We start from the raw sequence: 13,106 nt of genomic DNA on the forward strand, positions 1-13,106 counted from the left end.
ATAAGAATTTGGTTTTCTTTTTCAAGCTGAGATCCCTATCAAGACTTTCCTTCATAATTTATTAGAAATTTTGGTCTTCATTTTACGTATGTTCACTTAAAGTGGCCTATGTGTAATGTCAGCTATCCTCAGAAGACAAAAATATCCTACTTATTGTATCCTACTTTGTATTTCAACAAAGCATAGTATCAGAAGAGTAATGGGATAATGACTCTTTGCTGGACAAAGTAATAACTTGGATTTCTGCCTCACGAGCACAAATTTCTTAGAGGTGAAATTTCTGCACATGAAAAAAATAAAAATTCCAGAAGAAAATATAGGAAAATAGTTTTTAGGAAGCCAAAGTCTTGAAGCATGCTCGCTCAATAGGATCGATGTTGTCCCTGAGGTGGCATAAAAGGGTGCATAGGAGGTGAGAAAAGTCTGAGCTGTTACAATGTTTATGGCCCTCCAGAGGGCCACCATGTACATCAACAAATATGCAGTGTATTTGTGGTATTGAAATTTCATGGAGACAGAGGCAGTTAGAGCGGGAAATGTCTAACAAGACTTCTTAGTAGAGGTAATAGTGAAAAACAGTCAAGAAATGGTGCCATGGAGGAAGTGACTGTGTCACACGTGCTATGTTTCACACATGCTATATGTACACATGCTATAGACACACACATATATGTACATTTTAAACTTACTGGTTATGAAAGACCTGTAAACCAAATTAAAAGGTGGGTGACAGATTGGGAGAAAAGAGTTTTCAACTTATGTAATGGACAAAGGAGTGTACCTTTAACATATTGGTGTTCCCACAAATGGTTAACCAAGAAACAACTCAGTAGAAATAAGGGCAAAGGACGTGGAGTTAGGTTTGGTTTATGTAGTGCAGTGACTCCATTCCTCAGTTTATTTGGTGTTTATTAGATGTGAATGACCATCTGTATTTCAAAAGGAATTACACATAACACCTTCAGGGGCCCCTTCTGTTTTGGACGTTTAAACTCTCAGAGGTATGTCACCACAGAGTTGGAACAAATAATGTGGCATGGAAAAATCCATTTAGTGTTTTCCTTTGTTATAGTGTGCTTTTTCCTAATGTCCTGAATGTACGATGTCATTGACTTTATCCGTTTTCCTTTTAAGGAATATGGGGGCGTACTGTATTTACAGCCAAACTTAAATTTTTTTGTTCTAACAAGAAGATTTGGGCTATTTTATATGTGTTTATTTAAAACAAGTTCTAGAAATTCTCATGGTGAAATATATAGGAATATGTTACCAGATATAAACGTTGTTTTATGTTAACGAATATGGAATTTTAAATATCCTGAATATTTACATGTTAAACATGCTGAACTACGTATTAAAATACTATATATTAATGCTGTTTTGTTATTTTAAAAGTTAATCGGAATTATAGACATGTCTTACCTTCAGTTAAATACAGCTCTTTGGGCTCTCTCCGTGTATATTTTTATTTTTGTTTGTTTTTTTTCCATCTGGCTTTTCATTAGCAATCCAGTGGGGAGAAGATGGCCGTCCATTTCATTTTCTCTTCTATACTGGCAAACAGTCGTATTATTCACTAATGCACGTAAGTATATTACATTTATGATTAGTAATATGAACCGTAAGGTAAGTGACTAATTATATCAGAGATTAGTCAGCTTCAGAACTTACCTTGTATGTTTCATATTGAACTAAAACTAAGACGTCTAGAGGTAAAGCAGTGTGTTGAAAAGCTTTATATTTTATTAATTCGTTTTTGCTAATGGTAAACATCACAGAATTTATATAAGGGCGGTTTGACCTTCAAAGGCTGTTACTTCCAAATTAAGATCATTTTAGGGGATAGGTGCTCAGCTCAGTAATAAGGCCCGCGTGTGCATCGAAGGTAAACGGCGAAGCAGGAAAGGGGACAAGTATATGCTGCTGTCAGGGGCTGTAAGGCCTTTACCGTGGGAGAGAGTCCAATTGTTGTCTGTGCTTTTTGTTTATTCGTACATAATTTTTGCTTTTCAGAAGCGAAGGCAGTGTAGGAATCTAGAATTTGTGACTCCACAAGACCTAAGAAATGATTTTATTACATTTTGACTTGCAACCGCATTTGAGTGTACTGGGACCTGCTTTTATTTTGTTTCAGAGCTAGAGGTGTCTGATGGCAGATTTGGGAAGTCCCTAGGGTACCACGAATGAAAGGCCTGGATGCTAATATCCAGTTTTCAACAGCAGAACCCCTTTCACCGTAAGAACACGATGTCAAGTTTTATTTTCTTCATTATGTGATTTTTAAAAGTTGCGAAAACATTCACCGGGCTTCCCCCGTCCCCCGTCAGATTTCAGGTTGCTTGACTCCCAGGCACACATTCACTCTGCTGTTTCAGGACGCCCCGGTGTTTATTTGTGCGCCAGAAACCCACAGGACAAAAATCCCCCCTTGTCAGGTACATTTATTTCTTGGGGAAAAAGAAAAAAAAAGAAAACCTTCTTTTCGCTCTTTGTTGACCTTGGGCAAATGAGCTTCTTGCCCTGGCAGAAATGAAATGAATGATAAATGTAGAGGGTGTCTTTGCTGAGTAATGGAGCCGCGGCTGGCGCTCCGCCGAGCTCCTCCGCGCCGCCCGAGGCTGCCCGAGGACCCCTGCTGTTCATTTAAATAGGTATGTCAAATCTGCCTCCCAACGCCGCTGGTTTGATCTGTGGTAATATTTGTGAAGGTTCCATATGGACTTGAGCCCCCTGCAGTGCTAAGAAATAATGTACAACGCTTCATGGTGCAGACGCAAATTTTCTCTGAAAAGGGATGCGGTGCCGCGTTTTAGCTGTCGGAGGGGATGATGGAGCTGACGCGCTCGGCCTGTCAACTTGTTACACGGATGGGTTGCACGCAGCGAAGCTGTGGAAAATCTGTGCCTTTTAACTTTTCTACTTAATCACGGTTGTAGCATTGCCTTTAGACTGTATGCTACATTAATTCTCTTCCTGCCTTCTGCCTTTCATCCCAAGTTTCACGGAAAAAAGTAAAGCATGCAGGTCTTGTAGAGGAGCCTTATCAAACAGCTGTCATCTGACAAGCCATTTGCATTTGTTTGGGCTGAAACTGAGCGACCCAAGGGCAAGATATTTTGTTGCATTCCATCATAATGAAGAAATTACACATTGCAGAAGAGGCCCAACTTTTATTTTGGCTGCCGTGTGTGTTTTGGAAAGGTACCGCTCCAGAAACCGGTCGGTTTCTCCGTAGATGAAACACTACCATAGTCTGACTCCAAGGTCGAATTACATTAATAAATGTGTTTTTTTGGTTGTTTTTTTTGTTTGTTTTTTTCTTTTTGAGTAATACAGTTTGTGTCGCAGAGAGCAGAGTTCTTTGGGCTTTTCTGTGTCAGTTAAATTCAGTAGTTTCGGTCCGGTTTATTTCGTCGGGGGGTTTGACTCCCCTCGCAGCGTGGGGCTTCCCTTACACCCGCGAATCACAGATCTTCGGGCTTAACTTGAGCGTTTAGTTCAGCTAATTAGTAAAACCTTGTATCTCCCAAACTTTTGCGAATGGAATTTTAAGGTGAACTTCTGTAGGGAAGAAAGGATAAATGCTTTCCTAAACATACGCCAGTCACTTCAGCGTCATGTGTGGCCAGTTTTATTATGAATTCACAACTGCAGTCCTACCAGCCTCGTTTTCCAGATCATGCCAGATACCCTTTGTTGCTTCGAAACAGTACGTGACTGAATGAATACTCACTGACTGGCCACTTTACAGAAGTGGTTCTGTGGGGGAAGGCCGCACTGGGTATAAAGTAAAAGGTTCCAACTTGAAGGCGCTTCGTGTGTTTGCCGGCTCCTTTGTTCTGCCTTCTCTTGGAGGGGGATGGATGGTGTTCCATTCTGTGGGAGAGCGAGCCCCGTGCTGCTGTCCCACGCATCAAGGACTTGGCCCCCAGAGACCGAGGCAGGCACTAAACACTTGGAAATGTATCGTCGTCGTTATCGTGTCCCTTTGGTGTAATTTCTTACCATGTGACCAGGTAAAAAGACCCTAAGCCAGTCTCGGTTTTCATCCTTGGCCAACTGTAATTGTGTGAGGCATGGCAGTCAAAACAAAGAAACAGAACTCAAAAAAAACCCCCACAGATCTAGATCCTGTATGCAGTTCTGCCAGGAGACCTTTCTGACATCAGTTAACCTTTTTATCGTCTGTAATAATGCCAGTTCCTCTTTTGAGTATTTGGTCGCCGTTTGTACGTGTATGAAGCTTATCTATTACCTTACAGCGGCTAATACGAGAGAGTCCTGGTGTGGCTTACGGTGAGGGAGAACATATAATGCTTTAGTGAACACTGTCTCCCACTGGCCTATCATTAGTCCATCCGGGCTTTGTGGAGAAGCGGGAGGATTTTGAGGGAAGATGAGGACAAGAAGAAAGCAATTTATTGTTCCCAGAAGTGAAGCATGATAGGAAAGCGTAAAGTGGAGGAAACGTGCCGATCCGTGGCAGTCTCAGACTTTGTAGATGTGTTTTACGTTCTAAAGGATGTTACCCCCTTTGTTGGAACTCCCTTTTTCCTACGGAGACAATGTATGTCCTCAGGTTCCTGGGAAAGTCAAAAAAAAAACAAACAAAAAACACTTCTTTTACCCAGTAGTGAATAAGGTGTACCTATGTAATGCAAAAAGTATAGAACAGTACAAACAGGTCGTGTCTTAAGCAGTAAAAAGTGGTTTAAGGAAGAAGAAATAAGACACTCAGGGAGTTTCTCCAAGGATGGTTGAGTACTGAAAAGGGAGCTCCACGCTTGCTTGGCATTGGCTCATCTGTCTTTTTTCACCCAAAATGGATGGCTTTCCATTTCCTTAATAGCCATGTGACGAGTAGCACTTGTATACTTTTCAGACATGATTTAGAGTTTCAGTTTAGGGTTTCAGCCGCGGCAAGAGGAAGCAAAGGGAGAATGAGAGAACTTTCCTGAAACAGCCAAGCCCAAGTGTAAAGGAAAGGGAAGAGTTTTTAAAGAGAATACACGTGTTTGTGCAGAAAAGAAAATGCTGTACCGTGGACCGACTGAGCTGGGAGTAGCCGAGGGCTAGATGAGGAGGACCGCGTGTACATAGTTAAGGGACGGGCCGGAAGGGCGGTCTGCCTTTGGGTCGGCCAGCCTGCCGGGGCTACGTACCCCTTGTCCACAGCAGCCGGAGCCTGGCCAGGCCGACCGTGCTGGTGGCAAAGAAGGCTGGACCCATGAGCAAGACAACTGCACCTGCAGCCTGGACAGTCATGGTCGAGTTTGGGCAGGGCCTTTAATTGTAGGGAAATGTGAATTCCGGGTCACTCGTTAATGCAGACACACGCTTTTGAAAAATTTTAAGTTCGCTCACTAAAAGTGAGTTGAAAACTATTTAAATTTCATTACGGGAGGTGATTATTTGACCCTGAAGTGGGAACCCTCTGTAAAAGATGATTCGTTAAGTCCGGGCGTGTCTACTGCAGCCTTTCCCAAAGTGGTTGCTGAGAAACACAAGTTATCAACTATTCGTCATGAGAAAGGTTCTGAAACTGAGTGAGTTTGGCAGTGCTGGGTATTGCACCCTGGGGAGCTCTAACAAGGAGCTACGCGACAGCACGATAAAGTCCTTAGGTAAAGAAACCTGTTGCAGTGACCCACTGCTGCTCAAACAATGGGTCACGAACCCTTCCTACCCACAACACCTGTTAACGCCCCATGAGACCAGTACTTGGGAAAGGTGGCACTGATGTTGCAAACAGGTGTCAGATACATTAGGCATTTGCTGAACTTTGACAGGAGCCCCCTCACCCCAATTTTTAAGATACGATTGTGCATCTCTAAAAACGGCTCTGGGAATTGTGCATCTTATAGAAACCTCATGTTCAGGACTAGTTTAGAGTAAACAATGGATGATTTTCAAAGTATTTCTATAAATTGAAGGAATTACATGGCCACATAGGGAATTTGTACCCAAAAAAGTATGAAACTAAGGAATAAGTAGATCATTATGTATTTAAACTATTCTGCTGAAGTGAAAAAAAAACAAAAGGTTAAAATTTGAAAGAAAACCAAGTAATTCTAATCCTGATAACTTATGCATAAATGGGATTCATTTGCCTTTTGAAGGAAGGCTGGCTTATTTAGAAATTCTCTGGTTTATTTTAAGTGACTTCAGTAACCTTCTGTGTTCATAAAGCGCGAGAACAGCAGCCCCAGAAGCATGCGGCTTCATTATGTGAAGATTCCAGACTCCCAATAAGCCAAAGTCCTGGTCACTTAGTACGACAAAATTCTCACGTCGTTTACATCTTCTTTGTAACCCTGTGGTGAATATTTAAAATTTTTGATATAGTGTCCTTATTTTTAAAAATGGAGTTAAAATAGTGATCCTTCTCACAGTGAGGTATTATGAAAGAACTCCTTTAAAACTATGCCAAGTGCTGATTTTTAAAAAGCTCCGGATTGGTGCTGACATTATCTCTGCATGCTCTTTTAAGACTCTGTAGCCCTATTGTGTTAACAGAGTGATAGCAAGGGTCTAGGGTAGTATGTCACCTGGAATATTAGGTAAATAGCAGTAACTGTGACAAATGAATTATATATTATGTTTGTTTCATTTCATTTTGTATATGCCAATAGCCAAAAAATTGAGAAGATTGCTAGTTAGGGAATTGAATTCTCTGGGGTTTTTTTTAAACAACATATTTAAGTTGGTTACTTTTCTGTTATTTAACTAGTATCTAAGACGGTAATTACTATTAGTTTATTATTGCATGTTTTGGGTATCAAAATACAGTTGACTTCCTATACCACCCCCACAAGAAATTTTTATTTGTTTACCTTGCCTAAAATTGGAATTTCTACATGATTAATACAGCCAAAACAGATTTTAGAAGGATACTGAAAACCATATTGCTTATGCTCGGGGAGGGCTTGGTTTAAGTATCCTTTTTCTGCAACCTGAGCATCTGGTATTTTCAAATTAGGCACCTTCTAAATTTGACTCATACATTATGGAAATCTGATGACACGAGGGGTGGATAGGCTTGCTTTGATTTTATGAAATATTAATCATAGCTGTGATTAATGATTCAGCATTTCACATCTGGGTTATTCCTGTCATATTTGAAAATTATACTATTAAATACAGTATATAAACTTAGTGTAGGTGGGGTCACTCTGATTCTCTAGTGTCCTTTAAAAATTAAGTGGAAACTTAACAATATACCAGAAGCTACCAGTGATAATCTGTGATGTTGACAGTTCCTGGCATATTTTATACCCTCAAGGATTTTTAGATACACGTTAGTACACATCTCTTCAGGGAGCTGAAGCTATACAATCTACTTTCCAGAGAGCTGTTGTCTCTAACTAACCAAGATAGAATCTCAAGAGCGGTTTTATTATATAGAGAAGAGAAAGAATAAATAGAAATGGTACACCAGTAAAACTGTTTCAATTGTTAGACTCTTGAATGCCACACCTCCCTCCCCCCGGCCCCCCCGCTGTCACTTCTTGACCGTTACTACAGGTCAAGCACTGTGCTAAGTACTTGACATGTGTTTTCCTGTTTGAAGAAGTATATGGGGTGGTGTAATGAGAATCGTGTAAATCGATGGGTTACAACCATCAAAGTATAAGCATCTGCCCTAAATGAATAGAACGTACCGTCTTTGAAATTTGGCATGTACTTTTCATGGGTGTTTTTTTCATATTACACACTTTTTGTCTGATTATTTCATTTGGACTATTTAACAAATTATTATGGAGCTAAATATAACCCTGGAAGGTAATAATAGTATAGTGGAAAAAAATGGGAAGAAGAGTATGGGCCTAAAAATTGACCCAGAGTCACTGGAAAATGGTGGTGACTTTAGCAGCCTACACACTGACTTGAAATTTGACTGTGAGGCAGGCCTATTATTATTATTATTATTATTATTATTATTATTGCCTTAGTTATTACAGAAAATAACAAAAGAGCCTTACAAGCAGGGGAGGGCATCGTTATTACTATTGTTGGTGTTCTCTTGGACAATTTTTTTTAGCTGTGTTTGAAAGATACAACGTGTCTGACTTACCTATTCTCAGAATCTCCAGACTCTGGAGCAGACCAGAGAGACTGGCGCCACCCCTTTCCCAGACGCCGAGGTGCGGCAGCGTGGCTGATGTCCTGCCTGCTGACGGGTTCGTGCCAGGTGCACAGGGAGGTGCTCTCGGCACCGTGTCTGTTCTGCTTCGTACAAGTGGGGCAGGATTCGTTTTGTAGGTTGTCGTTTCTTCCTTTGGTTTACCTCTTCCTTTATTTGACCTGTTCAGAGCACTTGAGAATTACTTTCTAGAAACAGTTGCACAGAAATGATTCTGATATGGTGGTATCCAGCTGGGGTCACAACCCAGTATCTTAGCCTTTTAAAGTGAGTTAAAAGCACCCGCAGCACAAACAGTCAAATGAGGCTTCGCCATAATTCTTGCGAGAGAAGTGGTAGACTTTTGTTTTAAGTTGAGTAGCAGGCACACATGCTACACGTGGGTGGTTCACATTTGCCTTTGCTTTCTTTGGGGTAGACTGCTGTAGTTGTGCCGCTACAGGTGATACATTTGTACTTCGGATGTAGTTGTAGACATTGTTACACTTAATGTGCACACTAGAGTACGATTAACTGATTTTGTCCCTTCGCTGTATTATGTTGAACTAGACTCTTGGTACTTCTAGCGTTCACATCCAAACTGCAGTGTATTATCACTTGGGCTCATCATTAAAACAGGTCGCTGGGGGGCACCTGGGTGGCTCAGTCGGTTAAGCATCCGACTTCAGCTCAGGTCACGATCTCACGGTCCGTGAGTTCGAGCCCCGCGTCGGGCTCTGGGCTGATGGCTCAGAGCCCAGAGCCTGCTTCCGATTCTGTGTTTCCCTCTCTCTCTGCCCCTCCCCCGTTCATGCTCTGTCTCTCTCTCTCTCTCAAAAATAAAATAAACGTTAAAAAAAAAATTTTTTTTTAAAAATAAAAAAACAACAACAACAAAACAAAAAAACAGGTCGCTGGGCGCCCCCTCAGACGTTCCTCATCTGAAAGTATGGGCTGGGACCTGAGAGGTTGTATTTCTAACCAGTGCTAGGCTTGTGTGCTGCTGCGTCTTCCCTGGGAATTTACCTTTGAATTACTGACCCAGCGATGGTTTCACTCTGTTTGAGATACTCACGTACACTGTTAATGTACACACCGGTACATACACGCACCGGGGCAAAGGGACACGTACCCTTTTCCTAGAACAGACTCTGTCAACAACCTTGTGATTGTGTGTGTGTGTGTGTGTGTGTGTGTGTGTGTGTGTGTGTGTGTGAGAAGTCGCATCTCACAAATTTGGAATTCTCAAGACTGAGATATGAATGGACATATCCATTGGTAATAAGCTGTGTCTTCATTACCTGACATTAGCTAATGATATTGGAAGGGGTCATTCCCAGAAAGAAAATAAAAGTCATGTCACCTCCATCTCATGCTTTGAAAATGTCTACTCATTGGGTATCCGTATGGTAGATGATGGTAAATTATAAATGCATGGGGGCACCTGGGTGCTTCAGTTGGGTAAGCGTCCAACTTTGGCTCAGGTCATGATCGCGTGGTTCAGGAGTTTGAGCCCCGCGTCAGGCTCTGTGCTGATGGCTTGGAGCCTGGAACCTGCCTCAGATTCTGTGTCTCCCTCTCTCTCTGCCCTTTCCCAGCTCATACTCTGTCTCTCAAAAATAAGTAAAACATTTAAAACTTTTTTTAAAAATTATAAATGAGTACACACATAGTGGATGTGAGTCCTCAGTTAAATTTGCTCAGTCAAAAAAACTGGGAGACAATTTGTGTGATTCTGTTTTTGTCAACTCATTTCTTGGAAAATGTATTTTCTAGATAATCTTCATTGCCAGATTATTGCTTTTTACAAGTTCTAACAAAATGGCAGTTTTTCCCGTTTGCATTATAATTTAACAAGTGACATAATACTCAGTCTTTGTTAGAAAGTAAATTAATGGAAAGAAATCAAATAATGAAAAATAAACGTAGTAGCAAACTTTTTAAGATACAGACTAACATGGTGAGGACTTAAATATTATGTAAATATTGAATATTAGATAAGTAGTTCAGCTACAAATGCCATAACTTTTATTGGTTAATTCCCTAAGTTTAAAGTGCATATTGCTATATAAATTATGATTTTTTTTTTAAAGGAAAATTTTTGGTCCTACTCGTGGAACTTAAAGGAAGATAGTTCATAGCTTTGTTTTGTTTTTACCAACTTCACTGGAATTTTTTTATATAGAGTTCTTTACAGAGTAAATTTCTTATAGGGTTATTTAAAAATCAGTTAAAGTATGGCACTGCGTGTGATACAGAATTCTCATTGAAATTACTGTCCTTTAGTTTGAATGAGAAATAGTATAACTAAAAAGCACTTTCAGTATTATTTGCTGTGCAGCTAGATTATGTGAGGAGGTCACTTCTGAAATGAAGGCTGCTCACAGGGAAGGTAGGAAGTAGAAATAATGTACTGTATCTCTTATTTTAGTGTGTATATTTTATTTGCCACAGGAAGCATATGGAAAGCTACTAGATGTAGAAAAACGTCAGAATCAGTTGCAAGCCAAAGGTCTATTTTCAGAAAAAACTAAAACCAAGTAAGTTCTTCTCTTGCATTAAAACGTATGAAAAATTTGGGGCTCCTGGGTGGCTCAGTCAGTTAAGCGTTCGACTTCGGCTCAGGTCATAATCTCACAGTTCCTGGGTTCGAGCCCCACATTGGTCTCTGTGCTGCCAGCTCAGAGCCTGGAGCCTGCTTCGGATTCTGTGTCTCCCTCTCTCTCTGCCCCTCCCCCACTCATACTCTCTCCCTCTCTTCAAAATAAATAAACATTAAAAAAAAATAACATGAAAAATTTGAATGAAAAACATGACACTTGTCATTGGTGTTTTTAGGTATATTGAAAGCCTAGGAATTTGTTTGCTATTTCAGCATTAATCATTCAAGTTAGGAGTCAGAATAATAGGTGAGTTTTTTGTTTGGGGGGAAGTAGATATTAAAGTTAAATCTGCATTCCAGATTTATGTATTAAATGACACTTAATTTCTATATTTGAAGATGATGTCCTTAGAATTTTTGTTTATATAGCTGCCTATTCACTGAAATACCAAAAACAAAGACTTGGACTTCCATGTGGCAGTGGAATCAGATTAGATCTACAGTGAAAGACTGTGATGGATTAGATCTGTCAACCTGGTTGTTTGGGCCTATTCACTTAACTTTTTCTTAGGCAGAAGACAAGTGTTTGAGCATCCCTTGTTTAAGTCGTAAATCCTTCCCCTAGCTCTTTGGACTTAACACTACTTTAGTCCATTGACAGGCTAACTTTGTGTCCATAACTTCTCTTTTGAAGTGAATTATGAAAAGTAAGCACCATTTAAATTTTTAAGAACCCTGGTACCTTTTAGTATCACATGAGTTCCACAGTGGCATGTTTAAATCCTCAAACAAAACATTTGCTAGACTGCGTATCTTTTCTAAAGTAGAATAAGGGCATGAGCTAACACTTCTCAAAAATAGTTTACTTGGGTTTTAAGGCTTTAGAATACAAAAATTTGTTTTCTAATCAAGAATCGCTACTACATGTGTGATCTTTTGTGATACAACTCTAATTGCATGGTTAATTTAAAAGAGAATATATGTGATATTTTAACAGAGACCTGATTGGCAGCAGATGGCTGATTAAGGAGGAACTAGAAGAAATGTTAGTGGAAAAACTGTCAGATCAAGATGTGAGTAATTAATCTTTTAAATTTAAGGGGACCTGTGCCATAAGAATGCAGACAATTGCTGTATTTAGGATCGTCATAGTAATGTTTCTCAGACGCAGGTGTTCCTAAGACAGTTTTCCTTTCTAGAACATAGTTACAGCTGATTTCTGCCACAGGGCCTTACTGTGGTCAGGAAAGTGACATGCCTGGTGTCTAGATCCTCGTGTGTAAGTGCCTTTGTGGCTCGGCCAGTTGTTCGAGGGGACTGTGGCAGATGTCAGTTTTCACTTTCTCCGGTAGAGCAGATAGCTGATTGTATAAGCTAATGGTAAGTAGAAGGAATCCTCAGACGTTAAGTCAGAAAAGAACGGAGCACACGGTTGGTTACTTTCATGCAGTTTGCTGCTCCCCAGCTGACCCGCGTGCAGGATCTGTAAGGACAGTAGTTTTCATCTTGGAATCTGTAACACCACCTGCATCAGTCATTTGAAATGCCGGTTAGAAAACGCGGTTTCCCAAGATTCAGACCTACCTCAGAATTTCTAGGGGTGTCCTCCTGGAATTCCTATTTTTAACAGCTCCCTGGGGAGTATTCTACCCTATAAAGTTGGTGCTCCCGCATTAGGTTTTAATTGGAGTCTTTTGCTAAATGTTCTAATACATGCCAATGTCATCAGAGGAAATTTGATGTTTTACATATGTGGGTGTTCCAAATTTAGATTATTCTAGAAGATTTGAATGTAAATTTCACAGATTGTTCCAAGAAGGGTTTTTTTCTTCCATGGCACTGGCTAACATTGTTAGTACCTTGCCACCCGTGTTGATTTTAAGTCATGTACTTAAATTGCTCTTTTTCTCATTTAACATATTGAAGAAATTAATGATTTGGAAACATTGCAGTTTGCTTAACAAGGTGTCAGGCATTTGGTGAGCGGTGGATCTGGAGTTAATTTCTAATATCCTAACTGCCAAGTCGTTATTGCTGCATGGATCTAACTGAAAAATCTCTCTTTGCTTCTTCATTGAACGTGTCATTTCATTGTGCCCTCTGTTTTCTGGCTGCTTTGATCTTTATACTACAAGTTTGGGGTTGTTAGTTTTTTGTTTGTTTGTTTTCTCCCATTTTGAAGACATCCCAAGGACTTCATTACAGATATGCAACAGGAAAGACAAAATAAATAGATACATTTTATATATGTGTGTGTGTGTGTGTGTGTGTATAAAATACGTGTATATCACATGCATAGATAGTATATGTAGTGGATACGATAGTCTTCTATACTTTTAGGGTCCTGGATAGCAACAGAAATCCTGAAACGGATGGTTGGTA

The 13,106-nt window shown here is 40.1% G+C and overlaps 1 protein-coding gene across 1 annotated transcript in view; it reads left to right on the plus strand.

Moving 5' to 3' along the window:
• The window catches only part of MRPS9 (mitochondrial ribosomal protein S9), a 64,812-nt gene that overhangs the window by 41,763 nt on the left and 9,943 nt on the right, over window positions 1-13,106 (plus strand). The window contains exons 5-7 of the mRNA XM_058684579.1: window positions 1,506-1,585; window positions 10,577-10,662; window positions 11,722-11,797. Coding sequence (XP_058540562.1) covers window positions 1,506-1,585; window positions 10,577-10,662; window positions 11,722-11,797 — 242 coding nt within the window. The remainder of the gene's footprint in view (window positions 1-1,505; window positions 1,586-10,576; window positions 10,663-11,721; window positions 11,798-13,106) is intronic.

The sequence above is a fragment of the Neofelis nebulosa genome, chromosome 9, assembly GCF_028018385.1.
Source record: "Neofelis nebulosa isolate mNeoNeb1 chromosome 9, mNeoNeb1.pri, whole genome shotgun sequence".
Taxonomy (NCBI): Eukaryota; Metazoa; Chordata; class Mammalia; order Carnivora; family Felidae; genus Neofelis; species Neofelis nebulosa.